Source organism: Argiope bruennichi, chromosome 9 (genome assembly GCF_947563725.1).
Source record: "Argiope bruennichi chromosome 9, qqArgBrue1.1, whole genome shotgun sequence".
NCBI lineage: Eukaryota > Metazoa > Arthropoda > Arachnida > Araneae > Araneidae > Argiope > Argiope bruennichi.
Genome location: NC_079159.1, coordinates 14562788 through 14582379, shown reverse-complemented (window position 1 = coordinate 14582379; position 19592 = coordinate 14562788). Strand labels below are relative to the sequence as shown.

Here is a 19592-nt window from a genome sequence, read left to right as displayed (position 1 = left end):
AGAAAAATAAAATCAGTTTGAGCTAATTTTCTTAAGAATCAGGCATACGGTTTAGTTTATCGTTTTGTTTATGTTTCCGGCATTTAAGTTGGGCATTACAGAATTTATGTTAAAATGTGAATAATTTATATCCTTAAACTTACTTTTTCTCTAATAAATTCTTGAAACATGCAGTGCAGTATATAAATATATATAAACTGCCAGTACAGAGCCTTCTATTTTAACTCGACGCTTTACCGCCAACTGCTCCGAAGATTCACTGGGCCGCGGCTCCGTTCACATTAAGATAAATGGAGGTATTAGTACTTAATAAGTGAGAAAATATTATAACAGTGAGTTTTGATATAAAAACTTTGTCTTCTTGTATTGGTGGGCAAAGAAATGAATTCATAGAATCAGGCCTATCCGGCTGTTTTGTTATCCGGCCTGCCTTCCGCCACATTAGGCCGGATACACAGGAGTGTACTGTATATATAATTATATGTAAGCATTTTTAAGTTGGTTAGTTTTTTTTTTTTTTTTTTTTTTTTTTTTTTACATTTCAGGAATAATAAAAATATAATTTTTAAATAATTGATATAAAATTTTGGCATGACGATGATTATAGGCATGATTAAAAAATAGTTGAAAAGGATTTACATAGCAGAATATTGTACTTAGAGCTACCAAATTTGACGCATAACTAATTTTTTGGTAATGGTGCTCATTAAGAAAAGGTAAAAAAGTTAAATTTTGAAAAATTTTAATTATAAAGTAATTACCCTCAATAACTTCGAAGTATTTTACCGCATAAAAAAGTATTTTAAACCACAATGTAATTCAATATATAGGTATATAAAAGATATCAATTTGATTTTCGTACAATTTTAAATCCCTGATTTTAATAAATTTTAAAAAATATTTTATCAGATTTTTCATTGTTTTAATAAATGCGTTTTAAATACACGCGGTATATTATTAAATACAGAAAAACACAACATTAAATACAGATTTTTGTGTGCACATTGACATTGCTATAAGTAATATTATATATTTTAATAGTAAATAATAAGTAATAATTTTAATAAGGAAGTAATAAGTAATGATTTTAATAGGAAAGTAATAAGTAATAATTTCAAAAAGTAGGTAATAAGTAATAATTTGAATAAATAGGTTAATGAGTGATAATTTTAATAAGTAAGTAATAAGTAGCAATTTTTATAAATAAGAGTAAAAGCATTACCTATCTATTATAGTTTAGATAGTTTTTCGAATCCACTTTCATTTTTTCCGTATTAAAGAGGACTGAATCTTTTTTAACTGTCATATTAAGTACTTGATACAGGGCTAAATCTCTTTTAATTGTTATATTAAATATTTGATAGAGGACTGAATTTCTTTTAATTGTTAATTTCTCGCATACGAACTATACAAAGAGAAAGTATTGTAAGTATTTTTCGCTAGTTTTTGATGATTTTTCATGCTTTTGAGAAATTGAAACTGAAAAACACATTTTTGGAATTATAGCTGTCTCTCTTTAAGAATGAAAACTCGAAAATACTTTAGTCTAGGTGAATAAAATTTAGAATGTGATTGATACGCTAAATTTCTAGATTACGTTTAAATTTTGATTACACGTTTTGATTTGTTAAAAATCCATTATCCATTAAAAATCCCTTAAAAAATCCAATATTTGATTTGTTAAATCTAATATTTGATTTGTTAAAAATCCATTTACAAGAAGTTTGCATCCCAAATATCGGTGACCTATAAAACTCAAAGAGCTTAGATAAATGAAATTTAGTACTCAGGTTTAGTGTAGAAAGTGCATATCCTTATCAAATTTGGAAACAAATTCGTCGAGATGTGGACCATTTGCCGATCTGTGCATTGACACATGCGTACAGTTAACTCTAAGCAGAGCATTTTAAATGAATGAATTTAGGTATGTGATCATGTGATTAAAACTGTAGTTCTGAGTCAAATTTCGGTTTTAATTGATGGGTAAAAAAAAAAAAAAAAAAAAAAAACGTCGAGAATGAAACTTAATATATGTTTCTTTCATAGCAATGTAATGAAACATTTCAGTTTTCTTTATATTGCTTTGAAACAAAATTAACTTGTTATCAATGCTGAAAATAAATGCAGAATTTATTATAACAGGCTACAGCACCCCAATTAGCAACACAAGGAAGTTACAAACAATATTTCAAAAAAAAAAAAATAATAATAAAGAAGATATGCCAAAAAGGCGTTAGAAAAGTATTCCGCTATACCACAATAAAAACATAAGAAAAGTTTCATGGATTTATCTGTAAAATTGGGAAAGATATTTAAGATTAAAATAAAAGCGTTCCGTGGTTTGAAAAAGGGTTCGTCCTAAAATTGAAAACTGTATTATCCTGGATTATCATACAATTTTTCTGAGTTAAGCAACGGCAAAGTGAAATTTAAACTACGAAGAAAATAAATAAAAATAATAATAAAAAAAATCAGGAAAACACACTTGGAGGAAGAGGAGGAATCTGAGAATGAAGATATTTCTTTCCCTCACATTCGGGCATATCATAAGTTACGTTCTTTATGTAACTAACTTTACACCTATGTCACCAGTTTGATCCATCTCTATTCGGTGGAAATTATTAATATACATTCTGCATATATCAACTCCAATATTCTTGACGCAAAATTATATATCTATTCGATCAGAAGATGTTCAGATCTCTCTCACTCCTCTGACCCATTCCCTTTCTAGAATCTTAAACCTTACAGGCTTGTACCGAAAGCTAAATTAGGGGGAGGGGGCGGAATGAAGCACAAATATTTGAACAGACCAGTATCCAACCTGTCCACTGACCATATTTTACTCCACCGAATTCTGTCAGAAAGTTAATACTGGAATCCAATATAATATCTTGAACGAGAGCCACATCTATCAAGATACATATTGAAATCCTCGCTGTACGTTTTCGAATGGCTGAGATTAATATCCCGGCCTCCGTGTCGTTTGTTTCGTTACCGCTGAACCAGCGTTTTGGCTTGTAAGCCTAATGAGCTATGGACCGAGACATTAGTCAATTACGGTTACAGCTACGCCCTCCGAGAAACGTCATATGTCCTTTTGTAGGGATGGGACTGGGTGGGGGTGTCAAGAGGTGAAGTGGTGACAGATTTGGGCAGGAGTAAGGGTCGATACCCAGGTGAGCGATGGGCTCATAATTTTAATTATGGAATGTGACGGGTGGAAGTGAAGATACTCCGCTCATTCACTGTTTCGATTGTTAAGGAATATATGTGTGCCTCTTTAACTCTTGCTGCAATATTTAAAATGAAGAGTTTTCACACTTCTGATCTATTATATACAACAAGGCATTAGTTAGATGTGTGTACGTGTGCGTGTATGTATGTATATGTATGTATGTATGCATGTATGTATGTATATATATGTGTGTGTATGTATGTATATGAGAGTATAAATCTATGGTAAAATTTTGTTAGGTACGTGGCCGAGTCGAAATTTCTGAATTTCAATTTCGATTAATTTTACTACAGGTGACATCATTAGTACATGGGGACGAAAGAGGGGGATGCATTCCTTCGTTTCAGAAATTTTTCCTTTTAATGATTTTACGAAGAAATCCTGATAGGAATTTCTTTAACATGTTTTGACTTAATAAAGGGAATCTTAGGTATCTTTGAAAAGAACGGCGAAGGATTTTTTCATCCCATCGCTTGGAGTGTGAGAATTTGCAATAATCAATAATTCTTAGAGAACATATTAGAAATAATTAAATAAAATTGGATCAGGAAAGAAATAAGAGAAGACTTTAGAATAAAGCAATAGTGACTTATTTAAGTTAAAAAATTTATATATATATATATATATATATATATATATATATATATATATATATATATATATATATATATATATATATATATATATATATATATATATATATATATATAGAGAGAGAGAGAGAGAGAGAGAGAGAAATATTTGGCTGAATATCACAGATTTGGCATTCTTCATTTATAATATAAAACACGAAATTACACACACACACACACACACACATATATATATATATATATAATAAAGCTCAATGTGTGTGTGTGTGTGTGTGTGTTGGCGCTCTACAGGCCAGACCGTTTGACATACAGCTACCAAATTTAGTACATGTATACCTTGGAGGTTGGGAATGTGCACCTGGGGTTCCTTTTTTCGAATTTTTAATTAGAATTTTAATTATTAATTAAAAACTAACTTTCCCGCCAAAAAAATCTTCCATTTTCCCCACCGCCAACTTTCCCGCCAAAAAAATCTTCCATTATCCCCAGTGCCAAACGAGAAAGGCTTCAGTTTTCTTTTCTCCCAACAGTAATGAGGCTAGGGTTAAAATTTTTCGGCGGATTATTTCAATCGGTTCTGTTTATTTTCTTAATGTTTGACGCATTTAAAATTAAACATTGTTAATGAATCAATCTTTCAGATTCATTCTGAAGTACTTTTGAATTAAAATAAAACAGAATAAAGGAAATTAAAAATTTCTAATCCGCATAGCGTTACCCCAACTGGCGTAGAAAAAATCACATATTTGCGTTACGTAACCGGCGAAGAAAATTCACGCATGCGCATTCTGTTCTGATTGTTGCCATGACAACGTTATCAATGGATGATTTAAATTATTTTTGGGTTAGTTGCATGCTTTTGTAAGTAAATTGTATTTATGTTAGTTATATATTTTTTGTATATGCTTATAGTTTTAAGTACATCGTTTTTTAAGTAGTTTTTTTAAAACCTGTTTTCAACCGTTTATTTTAAACGATTCGTTTTATTTTCTTAGTGTTTGATGCATTTAAATTTAAACATTGTTAATTAATCGATCTGCTCATAATGAATCTAAGAAAATTTTGTTGACCAACTCTTGAGATATTACATAAATTTAAAAAGATATTCTTTAGTGCCCATAAAGTTTAAACGCTGAGTGACTCTATTTTCGGTAATCAGATTATAAAAAAATGCTTTGTTTCAGTAAAAAATATTATTATATTAATTGAATATAAATTCTCTCCAGTTTAATTTAAAGCATAAATTCTACGGGTGCTAACAGAAAATGAGAGAGATACATATTACGTTATGACTGAAGGCCTTTATAATATTATGAATGAATTATATGATAATCAAAATTTGAAGTTTTAAAATATTTTGATGAAGAAGCTATTAAAGTAGAAATTGCATAAAATATTGAATTATTAAAATTTTAACGAACATTAAGATTGGCGAACCGGCTGGTCGCCAAAGGCGGCTAGTATATATATATATATATATATATATATATATATATATATAAAAGTATTAGAATCAAGTTAATAGGAAAAACAAAAATCAAAGAAAAATTAAACCAAAAAAATTATTAAAAAATATTAAAAAAGAATCCGGCCTGAAGACTTTTTCAAGGGTCACCCTCAGGCAGGGATTCAAATAAAGGGATTTTTTCTGTGAGGACATACAGACATTAAGTCTAATAATGATTCCTCGTGACCCGAAAATCCCCCGAAATTATGCTCAAGAGATATACCATTTTAACAGAAAGGAAATACCAAATAACAAATTAGAAAAAAAAAAAAAAAAAAAAACACCACAAAGTAAAAATACAATAAAAACAATAACAATAAAAACCAAAACAGCATTAAAATTAAAATTAAAATTAAAAACGAAAAGCCAGAACATACCATCCAACAGTGAAGTAAACTTTAAACAATCGATTGTGATTTCCTGTTTTTGAAAGTTAACGGTAAATTATGTAAACAGAGGTAGGCACCCAGCGCCATCTATTGAGTGAACCAATATGCAAGTAAATTTCTATTTTGATTTAAGCCAAAAGATTAATCCCAAACCATACCTTGTTTAATTAAAAAATTGACATTACAGTAATTTCTAGGAAAATCATTTTTAATTAAATTTTTAAGGAGGTTATTTGATGCTTCAATATAAGAATTTTTATTATTGCAAACCCTTTTGATCCTGTTAACTTGTGAGAAAATTAGATTTTTGAAAATTTTAGAGTTTAGATTGGAATGGTAGTTACATAGTTTTGTTATTTTAAAGTTGAAAATAAACTTAATACTTTTGATTTCGAAAATTTATACACTAATCTACCTCATGAAAAATTAATAAAGGTCTGCACTTTTATATATGACGAATATTTAAATGAAAATATCATTCCTAAAAATAACTGGCTTGAGTTATGTAATTTTAATATTACTGAAAATTACGTGTTTAATGGTATTAATTTTTATAAACAAGTCAAGGGCATTCCAATGGGGACAGCTTTCTCAAGTGCTTTAGCTAATATTTTCCTGCATTACTATGAGAAAAAAATAATTAAATATAATTTAATAAACGGGTGGAGATATATTGATGACCTACTTTTGATTAACTTCGACAATACTAATATTATTACTAATTGCTATCCAAAAGATTTAATTCTAAAAGATACAAATATAAATCAACTTGAGGCTACCTTTCTGGATTTAAAAATCGAAATTGCTAATGATAAAACAATAGTTGGTATATACGATAAAAGGGATGATTTCAACTTTAAAATAACAAAACTATGTAACTACCATTCCAATCTAAACTCTAAAATTTTCAAAAATCTAATTTTCTCACAAGTTAACAGGATCAAAAGGGTTTGCAATAATAAAAATTCTTATATTGAAGCATCAAATAACCTCCTTAAAAATTTAATTAAAAATGATTTTCCTAGAAATTACTGTAATGTCAATTTTTTAATTAAACAAGGTATGGTTTGGGATTAATCTTTTGGCTTAAATCAAAATAGAAATTTACTTGCATATTGGTTCACTCAATAGATGGCGCTGGGTGCCTACCTCTGTTTACATAATTTACCGTTAACTTTCAAAAACAGGAAATCACAATCGATTGTTTAAAGTTTACTTCACTGTTGGATGGTATGTTCTGGCTTTTCGTTTTTAATTTTAATTTTAATTTCAATGCTGTTTTTGTTTTTATTGTTATTGTTTTTATTGTATTTTTACTTTGTGGTGTTTTTTTTTTTTTTTTTCTAATTTGTTATTTGGTATTTCCTTTCTGTTAAAATGGTATATCTCTTGAGCATAATTTCGGGGGATTTTCGGGTCACGAGGAATCATTATTAGACTTAATGTCTGTATGTCCTCACAGAAAAAATCCCTTTATTTGAATCCCTGCCTGAGGGTGACCCTTGAAAAAGTCTTCAGGCCGGATTCTTTTTTAATATTTTTTAATAATTTTTTTGGTTTAATTTTTCTTTGATTTTTGTTTTTCCTATTAACTTGATTCTAATACTTTTGTATCAATTCATCTGTGTTTTAGAAGTAGCTGCAATTGCGCTCTCTAAATACTATGAAGTTCCTTTTTGGTTTTAGTTTAAATAGGTAATAAATTTTAGTTGCGATTTCGAAACTGTTTTGTTTCGTTTTCAAACTTTTTCTTACTTTAGATTGGTTACTATATATATATATATATATATATATATATATATATATATATATATATATATATATATATATATACTCAAACGGTTTGGATCAAATTTTATGTTTCAATAAGATTTTGCTTTTTAAGTTGATCTATATAGGTCCTTTCTTGAAAAAATGCGATTTGTGACAAGAAAACTTTTTTACAATTATCAAAATAAGTATATTTAACTTCCGTTTCGAAGTGTTGATTGCGCAATATAGTGGTCAAAATAACAAGCATGACGCTTGTATTGTGGCTCTTCAGCTCGAGTCGAGCTTTTTGCTTTTCTTTTTTACTTCTGTATTTGTATTTAATATGTTTGCTTCTTAGGTTTATCTATGTAGGTGTCTTTCCTCAAAAAACGCGATTTTACACTTAAAAAAATCATTTTTATAACTAATTATTAGAGTTTTTTTTCTATCTGCTCTCATGCTGACAATATCATCACCATGGTAAGACTGAATGCAAGTTCAAAAATATAAGTAATGATAAGAGAAGCTATAAAATGAATACTGTAATATAGCAGAGTGTTTCGAATAACATGTTAAACCAAGTGCATTCATGACTTTTTTTATTTAAATGACCAGTTCAGATGTAGGTTAGATTAAAAAATATTAATATGTAATCAGTATGTGATTCGTGTCAAAATATTTTTTCCGAAAAAAAAATACCATAACTTTACAAATAATAAAAAAAAAATAACTGCCAAGAGAAGAGTGGTTTTCCAAAATTGATATTTATTTTATTATCGATAATTCTTCAATGAAAATCGTTACTTAAGTGAAAAAATAGCGAAGACGATACTGTTGTTGATACTTTTATTTCATATTCAAACTGCAATAATTGAAAAAAAGAAAAGAAAGTCTGATCATAGTAGTTTATGATCATTCTTTCAGACAGACAAATTTCCTTTGGATGAATTTCGCTCAATATTTCATAGAATTCTATATATTTGAAGTGAAAACTATATATTTTGTCAGTCTTGCTTCAAGCGGTTTTGAGTTATCTTTTTTTCAGGCAGACATAATTCCAAAAATGTGTTTTTCGAATTGGTGGGGGGGGGGGGGAGTTCTAAAACTTGGAGCTTTATCAAATTCACGAGTATGAATTTTTTTGTGATCATTGTATTTTATCTTTATTTAATACTAGCCGCCTTTGGCGACCAGCCGGTTTGCCAATCTTAATGTTCGTTAAAATTTTAATAATTAAATATTTTATGCAATTTCTACTTTAATAGCTTCTTCATCAAAATATTTTAAAACTTCAAATTTTGATTATCATATAATTCATTCATAATATTATAAAGGCCTTCAGTCATAACGTAATATGTATCTCTCTCATTTTCTGTTAGCACCCGTAGAATTTATGCTTTAAATTAAAATGGAAAGAATTTATCTTCAATTAATATAATAATATTTTTTACTGAAACAAAGCATTTTTTTTATAATCTGATTACTGAAAATAGAGTCACTCACCGTTTAAACTTTATGGGCACTAAAGAATATCTTTTTAAATTTATGTAATATCTCAAGAGTTGGTCAACAAAATTTTCTTAGATTCATTATGAGCAGATCGATTAATTAACAATGTTTAAATTTAAATGCATCAAACACTAAGAAAATAAAACGAATCGTTTAAAATAAACGGTTGAAAACAGGTTTAAAAAAAACTACTTAAAAAACGATGTACTTAAAACTATAAGCATATACAAAAAATATATAAATAACATAAATACAATTTACTTACAAAAGCATGCAACTAACCCAAAAATAATTTAAATCATCCATTGATAACGTTGTCATGGCAACAATCAGAACAGAATGCGCATGCGTGAATTTTCTTCGCCGGTTACGTAACGCAAATACGTGATTTTTTCTACGCCAGTTGGGGTAACGCTATGCGGATTAGAAATTTTTAATTTCCTTTATTCTGTTTTATTTTAATTCAAAAGTACTTCAGAATGAATCTGAAAGATTGATTCATTAACAATGTTTAATTATAAATGCATCAAACATTAATAAAATAAACAGAACCGATTGAAAAAATCCGTCAAAAAATTTTAACCCTAGCCTCATTACTGTTGGGAGAAAAAAAAAACTGAAGCCTTTCTCGTTTGGCGCTGGGGATAATGGAAGATTTTTTTGGCGGAAAAGTTGGCGGTGGGGAAAATGGAAGATTTTTTTGGCGGGAAAGTTAGTTTTTAATTAATAATTAAAATTCTAATTAAAAATTCGAAAAAAGAAACCCCAGGTGCACATTCCCAACCTCCAAGATATACATGTACCAAATTTGGTAGCTGTATGTCAAACGATCTGGCCTGTAGAGCGCCAACACACACACACACACACACACACACACACACACATTGAGCTTTATTATAAGTATAGATAGATAAGAGAGAGTAAAAAAGGCATAAGGTGTAATCATCTTTTTTGGAGCGCCCGACAAATAGATCAATTAAAAATTCTTCTTGATATTAAGAACACGACGAACTAGAAAACGAGTTGGTCGCTAAAGTTTGCTAACTAGTTTGTTTTAATAATTTGACAATTTAATTATAATTAACCTAAACTATTTAATGATAAATAAACGAGACATTTAATTCAGATTTTCGATAATCAATCGAATTCCGATATGTCAATTACTTAATTTTACGATAAGACAGAATTTGAAACAACAGTTAACCGTACTTTCTCTCGAAAGAAATTGATTTTATTTACTAGAACCTAATTAATTTATATAATCAATTTTAAACCAATGTGTAATTATAAGCGGTGTAAAAACAAAAAAAAATACTTTTTCTGACACTGATGGATGGTTCATCAACATAAAACTTGTTATGGTATAAAACTTGGTTAATTTCTTGAAAAAAAGAAAATAACGTTGGCAGTGGCAAAAAGAGGAAGCACTCTATCAAATTGGAAGGGAGTGGTGGTTGGAGCGAAAAAAAAAAATCAATTAGTCATTTTTTAAAAGGAACTGCTTAATATGGTTCTTGCTTAAGTCACCATAAGCAAGCCACTCATTAAGATTTGTTTTAAAAATCTGGCTCCTATAAATGCAGTTTTGAGATGGTAAGAATTTGAGATGACCGAGCATTTGTTAAAAATGAGCTGCCGCCGTTAACAAGTGGTATAAGGTTTAAAAAAATACTAAATTTCATTAATCTTACTCAATTTTTCTTTCTATCAAATATGCATAGATAAGGAAGATCATTTTCAATGGATTTTGTTTAAAATTTGATATACACGTCTAAAATTTGGCTACAAAAGCTTCATACCAAATTTCATTCATCCAGCTCTAAAATGCAAAATATTAAAACTGATGCTGAGGGCAATGAAAAAGAATTCAGAAAAGGAACAAATATTAATACAAGCTCTAAATATGGAATAATAGCTTCATACCAAATTTCATTCATCTAACTCTAAAATTAACAAATATTAATACAAGCTCTAAATGTGAAATAATAGATCTAAATATGGAATAATAGCCTCATACCAAATCTCATTCATCTAGCTCTAAAATACAAAATATTGAAAATGATGCAGAGGGCAATGAAAAGGAATAAAGAAAATTAACAAATATTAATACAGACTCTAACTGTCGAATCATAGATTTTGGGAATACAATCCATCAAGAATATTCTTCCCTCTACTTTTTATGCATAGTTACAAAATGTGGAAGGCTTTGAGTTTAGCTTCATAATATTTATAAGATAATGGAATGTATAATTCGAAATATATATCTTTTGGCCAAATGAAATTAACCATTTTATTATCACGATCACAAACCAAATTTCATCCATTTAGATTATTGTGTGGTTTAGTTAAAGAATTTACATACACAAGATAGTATAGAGAGATCGACAAACAATTGAACCATAAACGGATTTGATCTAAAATTTCATAATAAAATTCGGCTGATAAAACCACAACCATGTTTAATTTATCTTCCACACTTAATCCTCTAGGTATCTTGATTTCTTACATGTGGGTGGATAGACCTCCTTTAGATGGAGTTAGTCCAAAATTTGATGGACTAACTTCGATTACAATTCAGTACCTACTTCGATACCTACAATTTCGGTACAAAAATCGCAAAAAAAATTTATTTTTTTCAATATTTCTTCTTTTTTAATTATCGTGTTTATAGATAGACAGACTAGTGTGATTCTAAAGATCGATTTTTTCGAACTCAAAATGGTCTAAAAGCGTAAAAATTCTTTAAAACCTCGATAACAAATTTTTAATCGAATCTAAGCTTTTTTACATATGCTGGAAAGTAAAATAAAAATTAGATTATGAAAATGAAAAAAAAAAAAAAATGAAATGTAGAACTTTTTACTAAAAAAATACAAGAAAATTACTTAATTTATTGAATGAATAAAGTTACAATAACTAGAAATATTCTTTCGGATTATTGTGTACAGGGTTCTATTCTCAATAACTAATCAAACATTTACTATACATTCCAACACCCTTAATATCCTTAATAGGAAACAACCTTAATTGGAATTCAAACCAAATGATTTGCTTTGACCTTAGAGACAGCTAATTTCGAATTCTTCCTTCAACTCTAGCTTGCCATATACGGTTAAATCAAAATTACTTCGTTAGTACAAATATAAATGATTTTCCATGTCTGTCTGACCTCTCATTTCGGGGATTTCCTCATTTCTGAGAAACGAACGAAATATTTTCATGCCTAACAACCCTATTGTCCTCCAGATCTCTTGCGAAATATGCAAGAGGTGGATTCATTTGTTAGTCAAAGAAAGTTTAGTTTGCTAGATGAAGAAAGCATAGTGTATTAGCAAGAAAAGTCAGTTTGCTAATATTTCAAACTAAGGTGAGTTTGGTGTTATTCAAATAGTTATAAGCTTGAGATTAAGGAATTTATAAATGTTGGAAACTGTAGTTTCTAAACAGTTTGCTTATTAAGGATAATATTCTTGATTGGTTTCCAGATTTGATTCTTTATTTTGTTGTATCTTTCAACGAACTTTTGAATTGAATGCATTTTAAATCAATATGAGGGAAATCGCATAGTGAATAGAAAATTATTTACCATCAAACGATTATGTAGGATGAAATATAGAATATGATTCATTTCAGTTTATCTTGTGACTGAGATGCCATAGGGACTGATCTTCTTTAGCATTTTTTTTAAAGGTTTAATAAATATTCCTGCACGTTTTTATAGCATTTAACGATACAGTGTCTCCACAGTTAGAAGCTAAATTTTAAACTCTTGTAGATAGACATGTAGTTCAGTTGAAAAAAAAACTAAATGGCATAAAGAATAATATTTTGTGTTGTTTGAATTAATAAATATAGAGGGGGGGGCAAAATTATGAAATTTAAATTTTTATTTGATTCCCCAGTCCTATTAGTCATATACAGTCAAATATTCTTGGCATGTTAACATTGAAAACTAAACATATCTAGTCTTTTGCGATCAAAATGACCGAGTTATGAAGTTTTGAATAACATCATTTCCAATCTACGGCTACCTCGAGGAAGAGAAGTGCGTTGATTTGCAGATCTTCATCGGGGCAACCTTTGAAATACCCTGAAATAATCTGAAAGAGCGATAATCAAAATTTTACTAACTTTCAGTTAACAAGGAAAATATTATTACAAACTGTATGTCAAATTAAATTTTAAATATTTTTTTGAATTATAGAAAAAATTTCTGAGAAATTAAACTGGCATCATTAAAAAAAGATAGTTTTTTTTTTTTTTTTTTTTTTTTTTAAGTTTTAAGAAAAGAGTAAAATTATTTTTCTAATATAATATTTTTGGAAAAAAATAACTGTTTAACAAGTGTAATGCTTAATTTAAAATTAAATTATACTTTATTTAACATTTGGACTTCGAAAAAAATGATAATAACACTTTTCTTGTCAAATTACACATGTGAAAAATTTCAATAAAATCGAAAAAAAAAAAAAATGTAGATCCGTATTAAAAACATTCAAACTTTCATTCTTATATGCTTTTATATAAAAGTACGATATATTTGTTTATTGGTATGATGTAAAAGTTTTATTTGTTAATATAATTAAATAATATAAATTTAAAGCACTTCATTTAGATGCATTGACTCTATACGGGAAAATTCTAAAATAAATTGTGAAACTTTTTTTAAAAAATTGGAACTTTTGGTCAAATTTACTCCATTCTTCATAATCATGTTCAGAGAAAGTTAATTTAAAAATTATTAATATTATTATGGAATTCAGGGGTGTCTAAAACATGGACATTCATTATCAAATTATCGAGCTTGATTTTTTTTTTTTTTTTTTGATAATTTTACTACTTGCTTTAAATATTCCTAAGCGAGAAAGGGAAAAGTTCTATTATATCACAATTTCCTATCAAACGGACCTACACCTAATCAATGCATTCCGTTTACACTTATGGAGATTGCCGCAGCAATCGCGCAACATCCTGACTCCCGGTTCAATTTAATCCCTTCCCGCAGATGGAAATGATGGATTATGAATCCCGAGATTTACAGAGAGGACGCCGACACCATTATGTTGATTACCTATGTTCATTATTGGGACCTGTGCTATTGTGACGTGCAACTGGGACATCGGAAGTGATAAGTCACATGCTAATTATTCATGGCAGGAGCTCCAGCAAAAGCTACATATGGAATCAATTTTAATTGAATTCTGACGTCTGTACTAATTACAGCATTTATGAACATTTGTATCTACACCGGCCGGAATGGTCTTCCTAAAACTTTCTCGCACACTTTCTAATAAACTTGCCAGAGTCGCGATGACCTGAACCGAAGGGTATCAGGTTCGATAAACGATTCCACCGAAGAACCGTTATGTAAGCGGGTCTTGTGCTCGTTAAATCTGCTGGGGCCAAACTTCCTCCCGTTGGGGCGGTGTGGAAGCTTGGAAAGTGGGTGCCAGCTCAGATGTCGTTCTCGTCATCTGACCGCGATTCAAAATGACGAGCACCGTCCCAAAATAGCTGTTGTGCTGCTTCAAAACGAGACGTTAATATGACTGAACTAAACTAAACTCTAATAAACTTGTCGCGCCCGAGAACGTCTCGTATGCATCGGCGTACAAGGGTTAAGAAATGTTAACTTTTGGTGCAAATTTAGAGTTTTTACTGAATCCATTGTGTTATTTTTGGCGATGAATACTCGGCATGGCATTAAAAGTATTCCAAAATCGAAATTGAGTCATAGATGAGTATTTCTCAAACGATTGAAACGCAGAGTTTTGTGGCCGGCGTTCTGACCTAATGATAGCGCGTCATCTGCGTGATCTGGGCGTCCCGAGTTCGAGTCCTGGTTAGAACATGGTTGTTCTTCCCAATGTTTTCTATCTGAGAGGTGTGTGAAAAAGCCCTCTCCCCCCTTCTAAAAGGGGGTAAGAGCAAGCGAGTGTGTCAGTGTCATATGAGCTAGGAGTCAGACTTCTGCCTTCGGGTGTTCAGTGGTCTTTACCCTCAGAAGCTACTGCACCCCTCTTTCCGTTATAACGCAGACACGACATCATCGCCATCACTCGATTTTATGAATAAAACTGTATTTACAAAATCCCATGCCAAATTTGATGTAGTTAAGTAGTTGCGTTTTTGCGTTCTTTATAGCACTTAAATGTTTCTGAAAGTGCAGACCGACAGACGGTCAACCCACAGTCAGATTTTCAAAATTTCATGGGTGTCTACCATTTATCCAATTAGCTCTGTTTGTTTTGTTATTATCGTGTTAACTTATAATCGAACAGCTGGAAACACAGACTTCCTTTGAACGGGTTTTGCTTGAAATTTGATGGAAATCTCCGAGTGTGGTTTACAGATCATTAAACAAAATTTCAGTCGTCAAGGGCAAAGTGTTTTTTGAGTTATTTTTGTCACAGACAAACGGACATTTTCCAAAAATGTGTTTTTCGAACTCAGGGATATCTAAAACGCGGAGATTCGTCAAAATCTCGAGTTCGAATTTTTTGATGATTTACTAAACTCTATCTATATTACGTAGACCAGAAAGTAAAAATGGTATTATTATGCTAAGAGGCAGAATGAAAAGTTTCTAAATTAGAGACGAGTTAAATTTATATTGGGTTTAACATTAATCGAAATTCTCTATCACATTAGGGAGGGGCATCTGAAATACATGGAGGCGAAGCTACCAGTATGATGATTACTTCTCAATTCCTTTGTAGCGACTTTAAATCGGTAGGGTCGAGTTATGTCCACTAACATGAAGGGAAGAACCTCCTGTGAGAGGAATTATCCTTGACCTATGATGACTATTGGATATGTATCTTAGTTTCTGAATTTGTGCTATGCCGATGAAGGTCATTCAGCCAATCCTGCCGTTTAGCTGAGCGGAGATAATTCCGGTTCAGTTATCGAATTTCTCCGTACATGTTTCTCAATACATGTATGGAATCGTGAATTTCCATTCGTAAAACAAATTCTATACATAAAAAAATTAATCCAGTAATTTTTACAGTGGATAAAGAAATCTGACGTTTCACCCAAAGGAGCCATGCTTATTTCAATCTTGTTAAGTTGATCTTTCCTTCATTAAGTTATTAAATTGAAGAAATGTAATATATTGTTGTACCTAATAAGATTTTTAAGATTATTCAATAGCATGTGATGATATTTACTAAAAAATTTATAATTTTTACATGAATCACAAGGAATTTCATTAACCCAACAGAAGAAAAACATGGCTAGATGTATGCGTGTGTGTGTCCAGATTCCTTTTAGCTTCTACAGAACCAAAAAGCTGTGACGGATAATTCTTTCCTGAAAATATATAAGTTTAAAGCATTTTCTCTCATCTTTTTTCATTGTCTTCTTCTTTCATATTTGGTATGCTGCTCTGTTAATAAGACTTCCATGACTGTTAATAAGAAACCCTGATAACAGATAAAAATTGGGTTATTTCGTTAATAAAAAGAGTTTAAGACAATATTTAACACATACACACACATATACTCTTCAAACAATATTTAACACATACACACACATATACTCTTCAAACAATATTTAACACATACACACACATATACTTGAGAGAGAGAGAGATTAGTTTGCATTGAAATTTCTCTCTTTCATAAGAAAATTATTGAAAATCCCATACTTTCACTGAATGTGAGTAGCAACTCGCCATTTCGTTTAATATTGATGTGACAGTGTCAACTGCGCATCTCCAATTAGCAGCTGCTGCTTTACCGCCCAATAATCTGTTTCTATAAAGCTCTTTTATACACGAATATTTGTATCATTATTTTTAAAGTTGTCTTATTAATTCGCTCATTCAGGACGCATTATTTGAAATGGATGCAGTGACTCAATTGAATCATTCTGTCGTTGCAGATTCAGTGTAAAGCCCTTCGATGCGCATGGCTGGAAGTCTACAAAGCTGAGACATGACCAAGGCCCTTCCACTCAAGGCATACCTTCTTGAACATCTTTTCTTCCTTATTATGACGTCCGTTCCAGTATTTGGTAAGTTGAAGATCATTTTTTTTTTAATACATCACATATTTTATGTCCAGAAAGATAATTTCTTTTAGATAGTTAACTATTTTTCTCATTATGTGACAAGATATTAAAACATTATTGGAGTTTCTAACAAAGTTATTGTAGCATGATTCGTTTATTTTATTTGACTTTTAAATCTAGTCACCTTTGGCGAACAGCAGATTACCAAGAATGTCGGTTACCTTTCATTTTAAATAAATCTTTAAAATTTTCTTGGTTCTCTTTGTTCTTTCTCTTAATAGAAATGGAGTTTCATTCATTAAGGCGAATCGTAGTGGCATTAAATTTTTGTCTGAATAACCTATCTGAAAAATTGTACATTGTCCTTTGTGGAAATGCAATTACATTTCTTCTGATTCGTCATGTAAACTATTCAGACAATTAGCAGAATATTTCTTCCTAAACTTTCAACAGTACATGAAAACTACACAATTAAATACGCAATGAAACAATGAGAACAGTTTGAGGTTTATCGTAGTATGGAAATCTATTGTTAAAAATCGTGCAAAAAAAGAAATGTTTCTAAAAAATCGTTAAAATCTTTAAAAATGTATTTTTAAAAAATGCTATCAAAAAACCATTTTTTTAATGGAGTATGTATCAAATTTATTATATAATATGTTTGGAAGTTATGGTGGAAAAAGGTTAAAATTTCTTTTCATTTTAATTAGTTAAACTTTCAAAAAATCGCTCCGTGATGCACATTCTGACCCTCTAAGGTATACATGTGCCGATTTTGGAAGTTCTAGGTCTAATGGTATTATAGGGCACAAATATATTTATACACACACATATGCTCAAAAATTTCTTTTTTTACGTATAGATTTACTCTCTTTTTTTCTAATAGCAGCAATGGAGAGAGCACCAGAAATATAAAATCTAGTTTCTAAAATGATGATAATAAAAATATTTTAAAACATTCTTAAAATTATTAAAGGTAGAGGGAAAATTTTTCTGTAGTTATAATAATTGTAGATATAAAATTAGCCTTGGTTCTCAATAATATGCTCAGAAGTAGATAAAAATCATTAAAATTTAATTAATCTTTTAATTAAACAATTCATTAATTTTTTTTTAAATATTAACAGAATGCTTGCTATCCAAGAAGTAATTACGTGTTTAATTTGGTTACTCTATGTCCAACAATCTGCTCTGTAGAGCATTTGCATTATGCATGTTGCAGCACACATGTCGTATGACGGGAATATGCATATAGTAACGCCTCCTGAAAGCATTTACATGATGAAAGATTAAAAAATAAACAAAAACTCGCAATCACTTCCCAAATAAGAGAAAACTTTAGATCTCTGAATAAGCTGAGTTTCTTATTTTAAGTATTATCAGTTACTTCCTTATTTTTAAATAGTATAATTATGTATTTTTAAAATGTTAAAAAAAAAATTGCCGAGGCAGAGTTGAATTAAGAATATTTGAGACTTTATAATCTCATAAAACAAAATCTTGTAAGAGACATGCAGAGGAAGGGGATGGAAGAAAAATACTAAAAATCATTACTTCCATTCAAAAACATTGATTGCATCGGCCGGGAATCGAACCCGGGCCGCCCGCGTGGCAGGCGAGCATTCTACCACTGAACCACCGATACTTCGAAACATACTTTTCAGTTTCTTTTGAAAACTGTAATCAAAGACTAAGATGACCGACTTCAAAGATGATTCGTACAGAGCATCTGTTTGTACAACTGCCTCAAAATCAACGTCTTAACCTGTTGAGCGCTGTCACATTTGCCCCATTCTGCTAAGCGAAGAGTGACTTGTCTAGTTACCACGTTTTATTAGTGACGACTGCTTATAACTTCCAAAGATTTTAGACAGTAATAAGCCAACTTTCCAGAAAGAAAGAACTTGTATTTTACTTTTTTTTCTTTTTCTTTTTCTACAGTAAGAGAGAATAACGACTGGACTTTTCACCCCTTGGTCTTTGACCCTACTTGCCATTCAGATTGACTTCTTTTTTTCCTTTTCCCTTTTTTTTTTTTTTAAGTTTTATTTTTTTCCTAGCCGTGTTTTTTTTAATGCTTCGGAGCCATTAATTTCTGTTATAAAAGTACGTTTTTTTTTTATTATTATTATTTGGGCAAATCTTGCCATGCAGTACGCGGGACAATTAGAATAAAAAAAAAATGTACTGAAAGAAAAACTAATAAATAACTTAATCTGCGAGTCAGAGATGAAACGATCATTAACGGTTAGTCTCGCGTTTTTTGTCTACTTTTCTAACAGAACACTGTAAACAATTATAAACTACGTATAATAAATGAAATTTTAATTTTAAAAGCTGTGACCAAGTATTCTTACGTAAAATATTAGAATACTTATACTGCAATAAAAACAAATTATACTAGTATATACTGCAAATGAAAATTGTCGGAGTATGCAATTTCCAGACATATTAGTATAGGTTGAAATAATAAATTCCTGTCCTTATTAATAAAAAATGGCCCACAACATAGCTACGATATCTTCATGGCATTGTGTGAACATCGATATATCGATCGATATTCAGAATCGATTTATGGAATATCGATC

The 19592-nt window shown here is 30.1% G+C and overlaps 1 protein-coding gene and 1 non-coding gene across 3 annotated transcripts in view; one reads left to right on the top strand and one right to left on the bottom strand.

The window, feature by feature from the left end:
* The window catches only part of LOC129984748 (uncharacterized), a 143824-nt gene that overhangs the window by 42250 nt on the left and 81982 nt on the right, over positions 1-19592 (top strand). For both annotated transcript variants that reach the window (XM_056094698.1, XM_056094697.1), the window contains exon 2: positions 16876-17007. In XM_056094698.1, the coding sequence (XP_055950673.1) occupies positions 16929-17007 (79 nt within the window). In that variant the 5' untranslated portion in view covers positions 16876-16928. The remainder of the gene's footprint in view (positions 1-16875; positions 17008-19592) is intronic.
* Trnag-gcc (transfer RNA glycine (anticodon GCC)) lies at positions 18579-18649 on the bottom strand. Its single transcript has one exon. It is a non-coding gene; the product is annotated as a tRNA-Gly (tRNA).